Source organism: Rhinoderma darwinii, chromosome 4 (genome assembly GCF_050947455.1).
Source record: "Rhinoderma darwinii isolate aRhiDar2 chromosome 4, aRhiDar2.hap1, whole genome shotgun sequence".
In the NCBI taxonomy this organism is placed as follows: Eukaryota; Metazoa; Chordata; class Amphibia; order Anura; family Rhinodermatidae; genus Rhinoderma; species Rhinoderma darwinii.
Genome location: NC_134690.1, coordinates 146,697,353 through 146,716,679, shown reverse-complemented (window position 1 = coordinate 146,716,679; position 19,327 = coordinate 146,697,353). Strand labels below are relative to the sequence as shown.

Sequence of the window (19,327 nt, the reverse complement as noted above, 5' to 3'; positions counted from 1 at the left end):
TCCTGGCGGAAAAAAACGCAGCAATTCCGCATCCTGTGGACAAGCCCTTAGGGTAAGTTCACAAGCGGCAGATTTGTTGCAGAATTTTCTAAAAATCCACTCGATACAACTGAATGGGGTTGTGTTTGCAGCATGTGCATGGATTTCATCAAGCTCCATTCAGATGATTGGCCTAGTTGCAGAAATGTCTGCAACAAATCTGGCGCGTGTGAATATACCGCAGTCTTTCAACAACCTATTGACAGCCACTCCCAGTTGAATCAGAGTAATACAATTAAAACCCTAATATTTTCCATAAAATATTATTTAGAAACCTTACCTGTCTTACATGGCGTTTTAGATGCATGTACACACTCTGTCCTGTCTTCCTGTAATGCCGCTCAACATGTTCCCTTCCAAATCCGAGGAATGTGCTCATGCACACATAAAGACCTCCTTCAGATAACTAAAAGAAAAAGAAAAAAAAGAAAAAATTCAATGTGATTCTCTAAATATGATGAACAACAGCAGTTCTCTGGGAGAAAATATTGTGAGAAATATCTGTTTGAGTGTAACACTTTTTTTTGTGCTTTAAAGAAAAAAAAAAAAGCTGCTGCATCAGGAGAAATTATTTAGGGTGTATTTACAACAGTAGTTGTTTGCATTTTATGTGTTATTTTCATAAAAGAAAACTATTTTTCACACTATTACAAATAACGTATACAAAAATACACGCTAACTATGATCTGGGATTTCTGCATTAAAAGAGTATGGATATTTTTAAACACCATTTATTTCCAAGAACAAAATTGTGTGCTAATTCATTTTAAACTATATCGAACAAGGGTTGGGGCTCCATTTTTGTTTCCAAATCCTCAGATTCCCTTCAAATTGCAATAGTGTCAAATGACAAATAATCTGTTGCCTGTAGCCACAACTAGGGCGTGGGGGCTTACGAAGTTACTGCATATTAAATTTCTTATTGAATTTAATGCAAAGCAATATAAGTGTGCAATGAGCTCCCCCTAGTGGTGGCAGTGGACAGCTAGAATTTTATCATCTCATTTATTTAAGGATTGTTGGAAAGCCCAGTAACAAGGGATGATCGAAACGATTCTACACTAATTGAATTTAGTTACATTTCCCGAAAGTTTCAAATTTGGCAAATTCCGAAACTTTTGGGGTTCGTGATACACAAATCACGGCAAAATGGTGACCATCGGCAGACCAATTCTAGATTAGAAAAAGGATAAAATGACCTTGAGTGGGCAGCTTTTCCAAACTGCACTGAGGTTATCCCTCCCACTACCCATATATGTTTGTGTCACTTTGACATTACTAACGCTGGTTTGGTGTTAAGAGCTTAAAGAGGCTCTGTCACCAGATTTTGCAGCCCCTATCTGCTATTGCAGCAGATCGGCGCTGCAATGTAGATTACAGTAACGTTTTTATTTTTAAAAAACAAGCATTTTTGGCCAAGTTATGACCATTTTCGTATTTATGCAAATGAGGCTTGCAAAAGTACAACTGGGCGTGTTGAAAAGTAAAAGTACAACTGGGCGTGTATTATGTGCGTACATCGGGGCGTGTTTACTACTATTACTAGCTGGGCGTTGTGTATAGAAGTGTCATCCACTTCTCTTCACAACGCCCAGCTTCTGGCAGTGCAGATCTGTGACGTCACTCACAGGTCCTGCATCGTGTCGGCACCAGAGGCTACACTTGATTCTGCAGCAGCATCAGCATTTGCAGGTAAGTAGCTACATCGACTTACCTGCAAACACCGATGCTGCTGCAGAATCATCTGAAGCCTCTGGTGCCGACACGATGCAGGACCTGTGAGTGACGTCACAGTGCTGCACTGCCAGAAGCTGGGCGTTGTGAAGAGAAGTGGATGACACTTCTATACACAACGCCCAGCTAGTAAAAGTAGTAAACACGCCCCGATGTAACACACATAATACACGCCCAGTTGTACTTTTACTTTTCAACACGCCCAGTTGTACTTTTGCAAGCCTCATTTGCATAAATACGAAAATGGTCATAACTTGGCCAAAAATGCTCGTTTTTAAAAAATAAAAACGTTACTGTAATCTACATTGCAGCGCCGATCTGCTGCAATAGCAGATAGGGGTTGCAAAATCTGGTGACAGAGCCTCTTTAAAATGGGTTGGATACAGTCCTAGAAGACATCAGAAAGCCAGATAGGAATTATCAGGGCAATCAGCACCTTTCGATTTGCAGCGAATACATTTTTAACTGAATCAGACCCGAAACTAATTTAGGTAAAGGTAGCGATCGCTGTAGCTGTGGCTTTGACTATATTTGCACTCTTAGGGTGGTGGTGAAAACATCTCAAAAGTCAGGGCATATTTGTCCCAGTGCTTCCTATCTCCTACGATGAAGAGGGACGGCATATGCAACACCACCTGTCCGCTGCAAACTGGGGGGCAATGGACATTAAATATAATGTAAAGCCATTGGATGGAGTCAAGAACTGCATTTTAAGCCCTCTGGGTTGACCACCACTGGTTTACAACAATGGATTAGTACACTATAGCATCAAGATGATTATGTGTTCCAGAATTGAGCATATTTACCCAAGTAGCTTCTCCCTCAAAACCTCATACATTATACTGACACATGTCATTTTTAGCTATTATCCAATATATAGCAGGGGTTAGCAAAATGTGGCAACGATGCCACAGCCGGCACGTGGGGCATGGTTTGCTGGCACATTTCTCTCTGCTGGTGTCCAGCACCGTTTTATGCTTGGTGGCGCTGAACGCAGGGAAAGAGAGCGGCACTGCATTATGCGCTTGGCGGCGCTGATCATCAGGTGAGAGAGAGAAGCGCTTCATTGTGTTTGTTGCTGTTAAACACTTGGCAAGGACACAATGCAGCACTGCTCTCTCTCCTTGTGTTCAGCGTCCCCAAGCACATAATGAAGTGCTGATCTCTCTTGGTGGTCAGTGCCGCGAGGACCGAGTTCGGTAACTGCACTGTATAAGAAAAAGTTAGCAAAATTTGGCCGCTCTCTCCTATGTGCAGCCCCTACAAACTAGCCATGATCTCTCCTATGTGCACCCCCCCACCCCCAAGTTGGGGTTTAGTAGCAACGGTCTCCTATGTTCACTTAGCTTCCCCCCCCCCCCCCCTGCCAAGCTGGTGTCCAGTAGTCGCTCTGTCTCCTGTGTGCAGCACCCCCGAGCTGGTATTCAGTAGCTGCGGTCTTTCCTGTGTGCATTTCCCCCTAGCTGGGTGTTCAGTAGCAGTGGTGTCTCCTATGTGCACCCTTACCAAGCTGGTGTTCAGGCGCCTCGTATGCACCACAGACAGATCATGTTTGCAAAGAAAGTCAGGGACAAGGCAGAGGCGTAGGTAGGTTCTCCAGCACCCAGGGCAAATATTCAGTCTGGCGCCATAGAACCTCTTTCCGAACATTTCCTTCCCCCTTGCCATGTTTGATTTCTCTATATATCGAGAGGTCTTTTTTTTATTTATTTTTTCACTTTATTTTTTTTAACGTAACTCGAGCATAAGACCATTTGTACATTTTACCAGCCATATAGTTATATAAGGGAGTTAACATAACAATAAATTAAAATAAATAAAGAGGTGAGTGCCTGACTAACAAAGATTGTACTGTATAACTGAGGCTAATGAGACTATATGGTGACATAATGAACAGCCTCCTCTTGTAGATAGTGCCACACTCTCCCCCCCCCCCCCCCCCCCAGGAGATAGTGCCACACTTTCCCCCTTGTAGATAACAACATGACACGGTTCCCCTTGTAGGTTCTGCCAGCCCCCTTGTAGATAGTGCCACACACGCACACCACCTGTAGATAGTGCCACACACCCCCCCCCCTCCCTGTACATAGCGCCATTTGAGTTTCCTAGAGGAGCCCGACGTCACAATCCATATATAGATAGTGACGTCAGGGGCTTCTCACTGAGCGGAATCCCGGGGAAAAGCGCCGGAAATGCTTTGGCCGGGGATTCCTCCATACCTCCCAACTTTCAAGTAGTACAAAGAGGGACAACCGAAGCGGCACGCATAGCAACATAGTTTATGCCCTCTAGCTGCCACCACACAGTATAATGCCCCCATAAAGTATAATGACCCATAGCTGCCACCATACAGTACAAAGCCCACACAGATGCCCCCATACAGTATATTGCCCCAACAGATTCTCCCATGCATTAGAATGCCCACAAAGATTGTCCCATGCAGTATAATGCCAACACAGATACCCCCATACAGTATAATGCCCACACAGATGCCCTAATGCAGTATAATGCCCAATCAAATTCTCCCCATACAGCAGAATGCCCCTATAGCTGCTCCCATACAGCATAATGCCCCTATAGCTGCTCCCATACAGCATAATGCCCCTATAGCTGCTCCCATACAGCATTATGCCCCTATAGCTGCTCCCATACAGCAATATGCCCCTATAGCTGCCCCATACAGCATAATGCCCCTATAGCTGCCCAATACAGTATAATGCCCCATACAGTATAATGCCCCTATAGTATAATGCCCCATAGCTGCCGCCATACAGTAGAATGCCCCCACAGCTGCCCCATACAGTAGAATGCCCCACACAGTAGAATGCCCCCTCAGATGCCCCTAGTGCCAGTGCCTACATAGATAGTGCCAAGGGTCATGTTGAAATGTAAAATTAATTAACTGATTAATTGGTTAATGTCACATATGCGGTAGAAGTTTGTATTATATGACTTTAATGTTTGCATGGCACAGCAAGTTCTTAATCATTGATTTTTTTTTTTTTTTTTTTTAATCGGCACTCCAAACAAAAAAAGGTTGCCTGCCCCTACATATAGGTTACATTTTAACCTAGTAGAATCCCGTATTTTATTGCTACAAAAGACATCAGAAAGATACAACCTGTGTCACACTCTTAAAGCCACAATTCCAAACTGAAATCACCCGCAAAAAAAAAAAATGTATATCTATGGCACCAGAAATTACAGCAGAACCAGATTTTCATACCATCGCAGGTCATCAGTTTGTGGACAGAGTGTGAAATATCATTGCTCAACTGAAATTTAACCTCCTTCTGTCTCTTCTGTGGGCATTGCTCTTACCCTGCATGGTAGGTCAAATGGTCAGTAGGTCTATGATTCACTTACCTATCCAATACCGTAGTTGAGAAAGTCCTTTTTTGTCATATCTTGGTGGTAAAAGTGAGGGGTGATCTAAATGCATTCTATTGTCACCAGATAGATATTCAGAAAATCTTGTTTATGGCTTTGATTTCTTAGAGATCTTGTTATATTTACTTGTGTGACTCATTAACTGTGTTCCACATCCTTATAATTATCCTCTACCCATACAAGTATGCAAAACAGTGAAACAGACATAGTAGAACATGTAGCTGATGCACGAAATAGTTGGGTGACTAAGCCTAGGTTCACACTTTGTGGCTTTCTTGATCTGTTTATTTTCTAAGAATATTTTTTTTTTTTTAACCCCTTCCCTCTTTAGCCACTTTTGACCTTCCTGACAGAGCCTCATTTTTCAAATCTGACATGTGTCACTTTATGTGGTAATAACTCCGGAATGCTTTCACCTATCCAAGCGATTCTGAGATTGTTTTCTCGTGACACATTGGACTTTATGTTACTGGCAAAATTTGCTCGATATGTTCAGTATTTAATTGTGAAAAACACCAAAATTTAGCGAAAAATTGCAAAAATTAGCATTTTTCTCAATTTAAATGTATCTGCTTGTAAGACAGGCAGTTATAATACACAAAATTGTTGCTAATTAACATCCCCCATATGTCTACTTTAGATTGGCATCGTTTTTTGAACATCCTTTTATTTTTCTATGACCTCACAAGGCTTAGAACTTTAGCAGCAATTTCTCACATTTTCAAGAAAATTTCAAAAGGCTATTTTTACAGGGGCCAGTTCAGTTGTGAAGTGGTTTTGAGGGCCTTATATATTAGAAACCCCAAAAAAGTCACCCCATTTTAAAAACTTCACCCCTCAAAGTATTCAAAACAGCATTTAGAAAATGTCTTAACCCTTTAAACATTTCACAGGAATTAAAGCAAAGTAGAGGTGAAATTTACAAATTTCATATTTTTCTGCAGAAATACATTTTTAATACAATTTTTTTTATAACACAGAAGGTTTTACCAGAGAAATGCAACTCAATATTTGTTGCCCAGTTTTTGCAGTTTTAGGAAATATCCCACATGTGGCCGTAGCGTGCTACTGGACTGAAACACCGGCCTCAGAAGCAAAGGAGCACCTAGTGGATTTTGGGGCCTTATTTTTGTTAGAATATATTTTAGGCACCATGTCAGGTTTGAAGGGCTCTTGCGGTGCCAAAACAGTCAAAATCCCCCAAAAGTGACCCCATCTGGGAAACTAGACACCTCAAGGAAATTATCTAGGGGTGTAGTGAGCATTTTCACCGCACAGGTTTTTTACAGAAATTATTGGAAGTAGGCCGTGAAAATTAAAATCAACATTTCTTCAAAGAAAATGTAGGTTTAGCGATTTTTTTTCTCATTTCCACAAGGACTAAAGGAGAAAAAGCACCGCAAAATTTGTAAAGCAATTTCTCCCGAGTAAAACAATACCTCACATGTGGTAATAAACGGTTGTTTGGAGACACGGCGTGGCTGAGAAGGGAAAGAGCGCCATTTGGCTTTTGGAGTTCACATTTAGCAGGAATGATTTGCGGAGGCCATGTCACATTTACAAAGCCCCTGAGGGGACAAAACAGTGAAAACCCCAAACAAGTGACCCCATTTTGGAAACTAGACACCTCAAGGAAATTATCTAGGGGTATAGTGAGCATTTTGACCCCACAGGTTTTTTGCAGAAATTTTTGCAAGTAGGCTGTGAAAATGAAAATCTACATTTTTTCAAATAAAATGTAGGTTTAGCTAATTTTTTTTCATTTCCACAAGGACTAAAGGAGAAAAATCACCATAAAATTTGTAAAGAAATTTCTCCCGAGTAAAACAGTACCCCACATGTGGTAATAAACGGCTGTTTGGACACACGGCGAGGCTGAGAAGGGAAAGAGCGCCATTTGGCTTTTGGAACTCAAATTTAGCAGGAATGGTTTGCGGAGGCCATGTTACATTTACAAAGCCCCTGAGGGGACAAAACAGTGGAAACCCCCCACAAGTGACCCCATTTTGGAAACAACACCCATTGAGGAAATTATCTAGGGGTATAGTGAGCGATTTGACACCACAGTTTTTTTGCAGAAATTATTGGAAGTAGGCCCTGAAAATAATAATCTACATTTTTTCAAAGAAAATGTAGGTTTAGCTAATTTTTTCTCATTTCCAGAAGGACTAAAGGAGAAAAAGCACCACAAAATTTGTAAAGCAATTTCTCCCGAGTAAAACAATACCCCACATGTGGTAATAAACGGCTGTTTGGACACACGGCAGGGCTTAGAAGGGAAAGAGCACTATTTGACTTTTTGAGATCACATTTAGCAGGAATGATTTGCGGAGGCCAGGTCACATTTGCAAAGCCCCTGAGGGGACAAAACAATGAAAACGCCCAAAAAGGGACTCCATTTAGGAAACTACACCTCTTGAAGAATGCATCTAGGGGTGTAGTGAGCATTTTGACCCCACAGATGTTTCATAGAATTTATTAGAATTAGGCAGTGAAAATAAAAACAGTCCTTTTTCTTCAATAAGACGTAGCTTTAGCGCAAATTTTTTCATTTTCTCAACAAATAAAGGAAAAAAAGAACCCAACATTTGTAAAGCTATTTCTCCCGAGTACGGCAATACCCCATATGTGGTCATAAACTGCTGTTTGGGCAAACGGCAGGGCTCAGAAGGGAAGGACCGCCATTTGGAGTGCAGATGTTGCTGGATTGGTTTCTGGGCACCTGTGGGCCCAAAACAGTGGAAACCCCCCAGAAGTGACCCCATTTTGTAAACTACACCCCTCAATGCATTTACCAAGGGGTGTAGTAAGCATTTTAACCCTGCAGGTGTTTTGTAGAAATTAGTGTGCGCTCAATGTTGCAGAGTGAAAATGGGATTTTTTTCCATAGATATGCCAATATGTGGTGCCCGGCTTGTGCCACCATAACAAGACAGCTCTCTAATTATTATGCGGTGTTTCCCGGTTTTAGAAACACCCTACATGTGGCCCTAATCTTTTGTCTGGACATATGACAGGGCTCAGAAGTGAAGAGTACCATGCGGAGTGGAGGCCTAATTTGGCGATTTACAAAGTATTGGTTCACAACTGCAGAGGCTCAGATGTGAAATAATAAAAAGAAACCCCTGATAAGTGACCCCATTATGGAACTGCACCCCTCAAGGCATTTATTAAGGGGTGTAGTGAGCATTTTCACCCCACAGGTCTTTTCCATAAATGAATGCGCTGCGGATGGTGCAAATTAAAAATTTATATTTTTCCCTAGATATGCCATTCAGTGGCAAATATGTCATGCCCAGCTTATGACGCTGGAGACACACACCACAAAAATTGTTAAAAGGGTTCTCACGGGTATGACGGTGCCATATATGTTGAAGGAAACTGCTGTTTGGGCACGCTGTAGGGTTCAGGGCCGAGGGAGCACCATTTGGCTTTTGGAGAGCGGATTTTGCTTGGTACTATATTTGTTTGAGTATTGCTGGTGTTTTATAATGTGGGGGTACATGTAAGCGGGGCGGAGTATATAAGGGGCATAGTCAGGTGGTATAAAAAAATAAAAATAATCCATAGATGTGTGTTACGCTGTGAAGCAATCCTTTCTGCACAGGCCGGTGTCGCACTGATAAATGGTGTCATTTCTTATCCCCCTTTTGGTCCACACTCCGCGCCTTTGTAGTTTGGGGAATTTTGCTGGGAAAGTATTATCCTGGTATAATACGGGCACCGTCGCTTCCATCGGATATGATTGGGCCCTCCCTTCCTGGTTCCCTAATTTTAGGTCCTTGATAAATCGCCTCTTGAAACAGAAGAAATGTTCTCCTCGGGCACAACTGCATATTTTTTTATTTCCTGACTTATTGGAGCCATAACTAATTTTATTTTTCATAGACGTAGCGGTATGAGGGCTGGTTTGTTGCGGGACGAGCTGTAGTTATTATTGGTACCATTTTGGGGTACATGTGACTTTTTGATCACCTTTTATCCTATTTTTTGGGATGCCAGGTAAACCAAAAAACGCAATTCTGGCACAGCTTTTTTTGGTTTTTTTTTATACAGAGTTCACCACGCATTATAAACTACATGTTACCTTTATTCTGCGGGTCAGTACGATTCCGGCGATACCTCATTTATAGAACTTTTTTATGTTTTACAACTTTTTGCACAATAAAATTACTTTTGTAAAAAGAATGTATTTTTTCTGTCGCCAAGTTGTGAGAACCATAACGTTTTAATTTTTTTGTCGACGGAGTTGTATGAGGGCTTGTTTTTTGCGGGACGAGCTATAGTTTTTATAGGTACCATTTTTGGATACGTGCGACTTTTTGATCACTTTTTATTGTAATATTTGTAGGGCAAAGTGACTAAAAAACAGAAACTCTGGTAACGTTTTTTACGGGTTTTTTTTACGCTGTTCACCGCGTGCAATAAATAATATAATATTTTGATACCTCCGGTCGTTACGGTCGTGGCGATACCAAATACATATGGTTTATTATTATTTTTCAATAATAAAGGACTTGATAAGTGTAAGGGTATGTTCACACGGCGGGGGTCCGTAACGGCTGAAATTACGGGGATGTTTCAGCCTGAAAACATCCCCGTAATTTCAGCCGTACCGGCATGTGCAGGCGCATGAACGCCGCGTCAATTACGGCCGTAATTAGCGCTGCTATTCATTGGAGTCAATGAATAGCGGCTCCAATTACGGCCAAAGAAGTGACAGGTCACTTCTTCTACGCGGGCGTCTATTTACGCGCCGTCATTTGACAGCGGCGCGTAAATATACGCCTCGTGTGAACAGACAAACGTCTGCCCATTGCTTTCAATGGGCAGATGTTTGTCAGCGCTATTGAGGCGCTATTTTCAGACGTAATTCGGGGCAAAAACGCCCGAATTACGTCCGTAAATAGGCCGTGTGAACATACCCTAAAAGGGGGATTGTGTGTTATTTGATTACTTGAAACTTTTATTGTTTTCAAACTTTTATTTTTTGCACTTTTTTTTACACTTTTTTATACTTTTTTTACACTTTTTCTCAAGTCCCACTAGGGGACTTGAAGGTCCAACGGTCAGATTTTTTTTTTTCTAATACATTGCACTACCTATGTAGTGCAATGTATTAGATCTGTCAGTCATTCACTGACAGCAAGCCGTTTAGGCTTCGCCTCCCGGCAGGGCCTAAATCGGCTTCCGTAATGGCAGAGCAGGAGACCATTGTGTCTCCTGTTGCCATAACAGCAGTCGCCAGTCCCGATTGCCTGTCAGGGCTGGCGATCTGCTTGTAACCGCTACGATGCAGCAATCGCTTTCGATTGCTGCATCGAAGGGGTTAATGGCAGGGATCGGAGCTAGCTCCGGTTCCTGCCGTTACAGGTGGATGTCAGCTGTACAGTACAGCTGACTTCCACCGCTGATGACGCCGGATCAGCTCCTGACCCGGCGCCATCTTGCCGGCAGCTACGGAAGCCGATCAGGCTCCGCCGCCGGGCGGATCTTGACCGGCTTCGGTGCTAGGCAGACCGGGAGGCCAGTATTAGGCCTCCGGTTGCCATTGCAGCCACCGGAACCCCGGAAATTTCATTACTGGGGTTCCGATGAGCTGCAAACACCTTAAGTGCAGCGATCGCGTTTGAGCGCTGCACTTAAGGGGTTAATGGCGGGGATCGAAGCTAATTTCGGTCCCCGCCGTTACAGTCGGATGTCAGCTGTAAGATACAGCTGAGATCCGGTGATGATGGGACCGGCTCAGCTTCTGAGCCGGTGCCAAACGTTTGACGTACATGTACGGCAAGATGCGGGAAGTCAGTACTTTCCATGACGTACATGTACGTCAAATGTCGGGAAGGGGTTAATGGGTTACCATTGGAGCCAGACATTATATCAAATGGTTCAATTTCCATTCACTCGTGTTTTTCATACACATGTACTGAAGTCCTTGACTTTAATAAACATGTAAAAGTCCTAGGTGTTTTACATGCAGTTTTCAAAGATAAATAGTTCTTAGCCAAAAAACTGACCCTCTTATATTCTTACAAAACACACATGTACAAGCGGCTTAGTTGTGTCGTTTTTTTTGGTAGTGCGGAGGGGTATTGATATGATAGTGGAACAGTTACCATCCGCAGCATTATTTAATCTGAGTGAATCCAGCCAAACACAAATGTTTTAAAAAAACCAAAAATGTCTAAATTTGCTATACAGCTATGAGGAAATTGGTGTTTTCTACTTTTTAATCTGAGATAACGAGTTCATCAATATGGTAGGAATTAAGCTGATCATGACAGAATGGGATGAAGCTGTCCAGAGACCGACCTATGTATATTAGAGGGGGATATGCACCTTTTTGAAAGAGTTAAAAAAGATCGGACATCAAACTGCGACTGGCACATAAACCAAATGTGTTTCAATTATGCTAAATATATTTTATTATCTCCAAGCCCTCCCCCAAATAATTGACAAGATTCAATAGACATATGTCCAGATATTCGTATGGAAAGGGTTTATATTAGAAAGTTGTACCTCATAAATGAACCCCTGTTTTTTTAGCAATTTATGAGATACCGAACATCTGTATCTTTTATTACTGAACTTTTTGGGTGATAATCTGTCGTGTCTCCTATCTTTCACTGCAATTATTCCAGATATGTCTTCTGTCCCTCCAGCAACAGTGACATTTGGTCATGCTCCGTTCCTCTGAATTGCTAATGCAGGTCCCAGAATTCTCCTGGCTGACATCCAGTGCACTCATCCCCTCACACTGGGCAGCCTAGTTCCACCACCTTTCTTGTCCCTCATGGCACTACCCTCTTATGATTGCCTATGCCAGTATTTCTTAATGTTTGTAAGCCACGTAACCCTAGTCACAAAAATTTCAATGAAAAAAAGTACCCATGAGGCTAGAGTCAGTCTCAATTGTGAAAAAATTGCTGACAGAAAATTATACGGTGGCTCAGTTAGCACTATTGCCATGCAGTATTGCAGTCCTGGCTTTAAATCCGACCAAGGCCAACATCTGCATGGAGTTTGTATTATTGCGAGTAAATTCGGAAAAAGAGTGTCTATCCAGCACTTGTTGGATTGTTTTAACTCCGTTTGTTTTAAAGAGGCTCTGTCACCACATTATAAGTGCCCTATCTTCTACATAATGTGATCGGCGCTGTAATGTAGATCAGTGATTTTTATTTAGAAAAACTATCATTTTTGACGGCGTTATGAACGATTTTAGCTTTATGCTAATGAGTTTCTTAATGCCCAACTGAGCGCGTTTTACTTTTTGACCAAGTGGGCGTTGTGGAGAGAGGTGTATGAGGCTGACCAATCAGTGACCAATCAGCACCATACACTTCTCTCCATTCATTTACACAGCACATAGTGATCTTACTAGATCACTATGTGCAGCCACATACACACACACACACACACACTATCGTTACTGAAGTGTCCTGGCAGTGAATATACATTTCCTCCAGCCAGGACGTGATGTCTATTCAGAATCCTGACACTTCGGTAACGTTTCTGTGAGATTTACAGCAAGGCAAGCGTAATCTCGTTTTAAATGACAGTTAACAGTGTAATATCGTGAGATTACGCTTGCCTTGCTGTAAATCTCACACAAATGTTACCGAAGTGTCAGGATTCTGAATAGACATCACGTCCTGGCTGGTAGTGATCTCTATTCACTGTCAGGACACTTTAGTAACGTTAATCTGTGTATATGTGGCTGCACATAGTGATCTAGTAAGAACACTATGTGCTGTGGAAATGAATGGGGAGAAGTGTATGACGCTGATTGGTCAAAAAGTAAAACACTCCCAGTTGGGCATTAAGAAACTCATTAGAATAAAGCTAAAATAGGTCATAACTCAGTCAAAAATGATCGTTTTTCTAAATAAAAAAAACACTGTTATCTACATTACAGCGCCGATCTCATTATGTAGGAGATGGGGCATTTATAATGTGGTGACAAAGCCTCTTTAAACAGGATTCAATAAACTGACATTTTATTGGAACGAGTGCTGGATACAAAATTTTTCCGTATTCACTACCTTTTGCATCTGCTGCCGACGCAGAAAATATACGATATCTATGGGCACTAACAGGATTACAGCATGGTACGAAACATTTGGGAATACAGTGAGCGGACCTATGTTTTACTTTTTTGTATACCATTTAGATTGTGAGCCCCACTGGGGACAGCAAGTGAACACAACTTCTGTACAGTGATGCGGAATATGTTGGCGCTATACAAGTAACAGATACATAAATAGTAACTTATACCAGTGCCTAGATTCCTGTTTTTAGTGGGGTTAGGGTCACTATAAGCCAAATCATTAAGAAGCCAGTTTTTTAGGTACCACTAGAACTGAGCCAGTCACAGTGATCCCCATAACAGAGTCAGCAACAGTGCCCACAGAACATTTCCAGCCAGAATAGTTTATAAATTAACCTGCCACAAAGCCCACATTACTGTACTAGCTTTAACTTGCTACTCACTGAGCCTCTATTCATTGTAGCCATAGAGAGACTTACCTCGGTCATCCTCCCGTGCTGCCCTGTCCTGCACCAGTGGAAGGTTACCCGGGGTGTTTACTGACTAGGGTACACATACCAAAGGTTCAGAACATGGGGTCTATAACACATCTTGAAGTGAATGACTATTTCCAATGTTGCAACTCCAACATTGTACACTGAGATTTGTAAACATTCTATATATATCCTCTTTATACATCCAATTTAATGGAGTTTACTTGGGGCCTAGCTATAGGGGAGGCCCGGGCCCTGGAGCCTGAGGAGGCCAAAAGGTGCCAAAAATGGCACTAGGTAGGTGTGAGAAAATATAATGGTGGTTTCTCTTGGCTCAAATACCCACAAAATCTCTCTCAGATGCCCCAGAGGAAGCCGGAAGGGCGAAACCCAGGGTCGGGCGAGAGTGTTTGGCGTGCCGCCTAGAAATTTTAAAGATTTTTACTTACCTTGATGCTTTTATTTCTTGTTACTTCTGTGAGTATGGATTAAACTTGGCGTGGAGCAATCTTTTTGCAGAGGGTGTTGCACTATGTGTCTTCCTTTTTCCATCTATTAGAGACATAAGATCCTTTTCCTACCAGGAGTTCTTTGAATGTGGAGAGAGACGATAAGGAGCTTGGTGGAACTACAAGGATAAGAATTACCATCCACACCCTCATTGGATTGCGGACTGTCCACTGCATTTTTCTGGGAGAGAGTGTCTATACTGAATGATATTGGACTGTTACCAGTGCCGTCTGAGCGGTAAACTTCACTGTACTTTAGGTGTGAGAAAATGTTAGAGATTTTTCATTGGGGCTTCTGGAGGGTTAGGGGACTGCATGGGCGTTCTTGGCTGTGTCTAGATCTCCCATTTTCTATAATGGAGCGTGGCCATGTACCTCCCGCTAACTTTCCGCCTGGAATGCAGGTCTGGGCACCCATCATTCTTGGGATTGGCAGGTGATATCAATTAAACATTTGTTGAAGATTTTAATTGATATGATAAAAATATCGGAAAACTCACATTTGACTTTGTGACATAGCAGCATATATAGAGTAATCCTTCCCATTTTAGAATGTACAGACTGATGCCTTATGTTATTAGGACAAGATGTCACAGAACATTCTAGAGCACACCGCCCTGTATAAAAGTACAAATAAAATTTATTAGCGCACCTGCTGACAGGTTTTCTGCCAATCACATGACAAATAAGCAGCCATATTGATCACATGATTGGCTGAAATGATGCCTTGGTCTCCTGCTAGTATTACTTGCACTGATAGAAGGAAAGATTTCTCCAGTACAGCAATTTATATTAAGAGCTAACACGCCGCTAGGTTTATTACATAGGGTTAGAAATGAAGTGACATGTCCACTTTAAGTTACTAAATTTAGTACTGAATTGTGCCTAGTTATATTGCTTGACTGGTGGGCATGAACCAGATATATTTTCCATGTGTTGTGTTGCAGCTGTTTTGATAATGTAGTTAGGTGGCACGTCCTAAGTGCGCCAATATTCTAAAGGTAACCTGGGACTACCCTTGAACTGGGTTCTGCAGTTGTACATTTCATGAATAAAATGAGATCAAGTCACCCGCCAAAGGCCATGGTCACAAAATATATCTACAGCAAGACCAAGAAAAACATAAGTTTATAGTCTAAAGTAAAGTAGGAGAATGCCTACATACACAGCGTTTTGTTTTTTGACGTTTTTGTACCATTATAGGGGTCAGTGGTGTTTTTTCAAAACGCAGCATGCTATAGGGTATTTTTTCTAGCATCTTTCTCCAGAGTCTTCTCTATAGAAAACAGATCAAAGAACACATGTATAAAATGACACAAAATAAAAAAACTCCAACACAAATGCATGTAAAAAAAAACAACAAGAAATTAATAATACTTAAAAACGGTGGGGGGGGGGGACATTGCGTAAAGGAGGACCCAAAAAAGCCAGAGATAGATCTCATAGCTCTGGGTAGTGAACTATTTTATTAATAAAATACTGCACAAGAAAACCTCTCGTTCCCAATATTGCCCTGTGTAAACAGGGGGATGTGTTGCCAACAAGATGTAAATGTATGGGGACGTGAGAGCGTATTGACGATCGTTCATTCTGATGTTTGCGCCGTTTAAAAATTAGCACAGATGGACATGCCGTATTGTCGAACGGAGCTAGTTTAACTGGGAAGAACATCTGCCAGTGTAAAAGGGCCTTTACTTATGTTAAGGACTTGTCCACACGTAACAGTATTGCTGCAGAAAATTTCCGTTGAAAATAGCAGAAATTCCGCTGCGGAATAACCGCACCATATGCTGCAGAAAACGGTGCCGATTCAGTCCACTTTCCGCAGCAGGAATTGACAAGCTGTGGTACGAAAAATACGCACCGCAGGTCAATTTCTGGTCTGAATTTTTAATCAGCGTGTGGATGAGATTTGTTAAATCTCATCCACTGTGCTGCTACTGTATTCTGCTGCGCATTTTCCGTCCGCAATTCCGGATGGAAAATACATAACATCCCCACTTTCAGGATGGTAACCCATTGGCAATCTTCCGTAGATGGCACACATTAGGAATCACCTCCTTAAAACAGCTCGTACATCTGGAAGACCACAGGATTCTTTCCGTTTCAGTACTCCATTCTAAATACTTAGATCTCCCCATTGACCATTTTAGATAGTCGAAAACTATATTAAAAAAAAACGTTTTACTGCCACTACCAGATCTGGAATGGAATCCTTACTTGCTCCTAAAATTCTCCAGTCAAAATTTTCTAAAGGGACAAATATCTAAAAATTACCAATTCCTTCACATTCCCCCTGACTACTTGCAAACCCAGACTCCTCTAACTAAATGGCAGAATGATGATCGGACCCTAAGGGTATGTTCACACGGCCTATTTACGGACGTAATTCGGGCGTTTTTGCCCCGAATTACGTCTGAAAATAGCGCCTCAATAGCGCTGACAAACATCTGCCCATTGAAAGCAATGGGCAGACGTTTGTCTGTTCACACGAGGCGTAATTTACGTGCCGCTGTCAAATGACGGCGCGTAAATAGACGCCCGCGTCAAAGAAGTGACCTGTCACTTCTTTGGCCGTAATTGGAGCCGTTATTCATTGACTCCAATGAATAGCAGCGCCAATTACGCCCGTAATGGACGCAGCGTTCAAGCGCCTGCACATGCCGTTACGGCTGAAATTACGGGGATGTTTTCAGGCTGAAACATCCCCGTAATTTCAGCCGTTACGGACGCCCTCGTGTGAACATACCCTAACCCACATTACCATACTAGCGGCTCTAGAACAGACACACACATTTCTTCCCTCGGCTCGCTTCCTAGAAATGCGACTTAATGCCCACAGGTCTTACTTGACCCCGCTTGTGGGTTATAAAATTGGTATCTATGATACCTCGCGTTGCTTTAAATGCCATACGCCGGATGCCAACCTCTACCATTGTTCATGGTCATGCCCTCTCATTTGTACATTTTGGTCCCACACACGCACATTCACTACTACTCACCTCATAACCTTTGACCCTGATGCTGCTTTGTGCGCGGTGTTTGGGTATATGGACCTTGAGACTCACAGATGTCCCCCAGAGCACACAAATTACTACATTACGTGGCAGCAGCAGGGGTGAAAGCCATATTACAAACCTGGCTTGCTGATCAGGCCCTACCCTTCATGTTATTCCTGGACAAATTGTCCTATCTACTAAAAATATACTGGGCAGAAGCTTCTTTCCAAAAGGAATTACAGGTCTAACAATTTTTTGATACATGGCAATCTTTCATTTCATTGCTTCCACAAAACATTCAGTTACAAATAAAGAATTGCTTTGAATAAACTGTCTGGTTCCAAGAACAGGTGCTCCTGGGGAATACACCCATATAAGATATGGTCAGGATCCTGGTGGTTTTTTGGTGTGGGCGAGAACCATGGTACTCTCCATTTCTTTCTCATCCTCTCCTGTCCCTGCCTACATGTGATGGGCTCTGTTATGACGGGGGTGGTGATGTGCGGTGGGTTGGTTCCTGCGGGCATCTCCATCCCCGCTTATGTTCTGTATACTTCACTAGGGAATGGGAGATGGTTTATAATACAAAATGTGAGTGTTTCATCTACATTGTTTCTCTCACAAGCACAATGAGCTAAAAATGAAAGTTATCTTGTTCGCTTTTTTCCTCCCCCTCCCCCCTCTATTTGTATTGTTTGACCGGATTGGTCTACTACTTACATAGTTACATAGTTACATAGTTACATAGTTAGTACGGCTGAAAAAAGACACATGTCCATCAAGTTCAACCAAGGGAAGGGATAAGGGAAGGAAAAATTTCTACACATAGGAGCTAATATTTTTTTGTTCTAGGAAATTATCTAACCCTTTTTTAAAGCCATCTACTGTCCCTGCTGTGACCAGCTCCTGCGGTAGGCTATTCCATAAATTCACAGTTCTCACTGTAAAGAAGCCTTGTCGCCTCTGCAGCTTGAACCTTTTTTTCTCCAGACGGAGGGAGTGCCCCCTTGTTTTTTGAGGGGGTTTTACAAGGAACAGGATTTCACCATATTTTTTGTATGTGCCATTAATATATTTATATAAGTTAATCATGTCCCCCCTTAGTCGTCTTTTTTCAAGGCTAAATAGGTTTAATTCTTTCAATCTTTCCTCATAACTTAAATTCTCCATGCCCCTTATTAGCTTCGTTGCTCTTCTTTGTATTTTTTCCAACTCCAGGGCATCCTTTCTATGAACTGGTGCCCAGAACTGAACTGCATATTCTAGATGAGGCCTCACTAATGCTTTGTAAAGTGGCATTATTACATCCCTGTCCCGCGAGTCCATGCCTCTTTTAATACACGACAATATCCTGCTGGCCTTTGAAGCAGCTGATTGACACTGCATGCTGTTATTGAGTTTATGATTTACAAGTACACCTAGATCCTTCTCAACAAGTGAATCCGCCAGTGTAGCGCCCCCTAGGACATATGATGCATGCAGGTTGTTGGTACCAAGATGCATAACTTTACATTTATCTACATTAAACTTCATTTGCCAAGTGGACGCCCAAACACTTAGTTTGTTTAAATCTGCCTGTAATTCATGAACATCTTCCATAGTCTGAACTATATTACATAGCTTGGTGTCATCTGCAAAAATAGAAATAGTGCTATTAATCCCTTCCTCTATATCATTAATAAATAAGTTGAATAATAGTGGTCCCAGCACTGAACCCTGGGGTACACCACTTATAACCGGTGACCATTCAGAGTAGGAATCATTGACCACAACTCTCTGGATACGGTCCTTGAGCCAATTCTCAATCCAATTACAAACTATATTTTCTAAACCTATAGTCCTTAATTTACCCATTAGGCGTCTATGGGGGACAGTGTCAAATGCCTTTGCAAAGTCCAAAAACACTAAATCCACAGCGGCCCCTCTGTCTAGACTTCTGCTCACCTCTTCATAAAAACAGATTAGGTTAGTTTGACAACTTCTGTCCTTAGTAAAACCGTGCTGGCTGTCACTTATAATGCTATTTATTGTCACATAATCCTGTATATAGTCCCTCAATAGCCCCTCAAACATTTTCCCCACGATGGATGTTAAGCTTACTGGTCTATAATTACCCGGGGAAGACCTAGAGCC

The 19,327-nt window shown here is 42.0% G+C and overlaps 1 protein-coding gene across 1 annotated transcript in view; it reads right to left on the bottom strand.

The window, feature by feature from the left end:
• The window catches only part of USP13 (ubiquitin specific peptidase 13), a 117,094-nt gene that overhangs the window by 88,566 nt on the left and 9,201 nt on the right, over positions 1–19,327 (bottom strand). Inside the window, exon 2 of the mRNA XM_075861661.1 lies at positions 320–445. Coding sequence (XP_075717776.1) covers positions 320–445 — 126 coding nt within the window. The remainder of the gene's footprint in view (positions 1–319; positions 446–19,327) is intronic.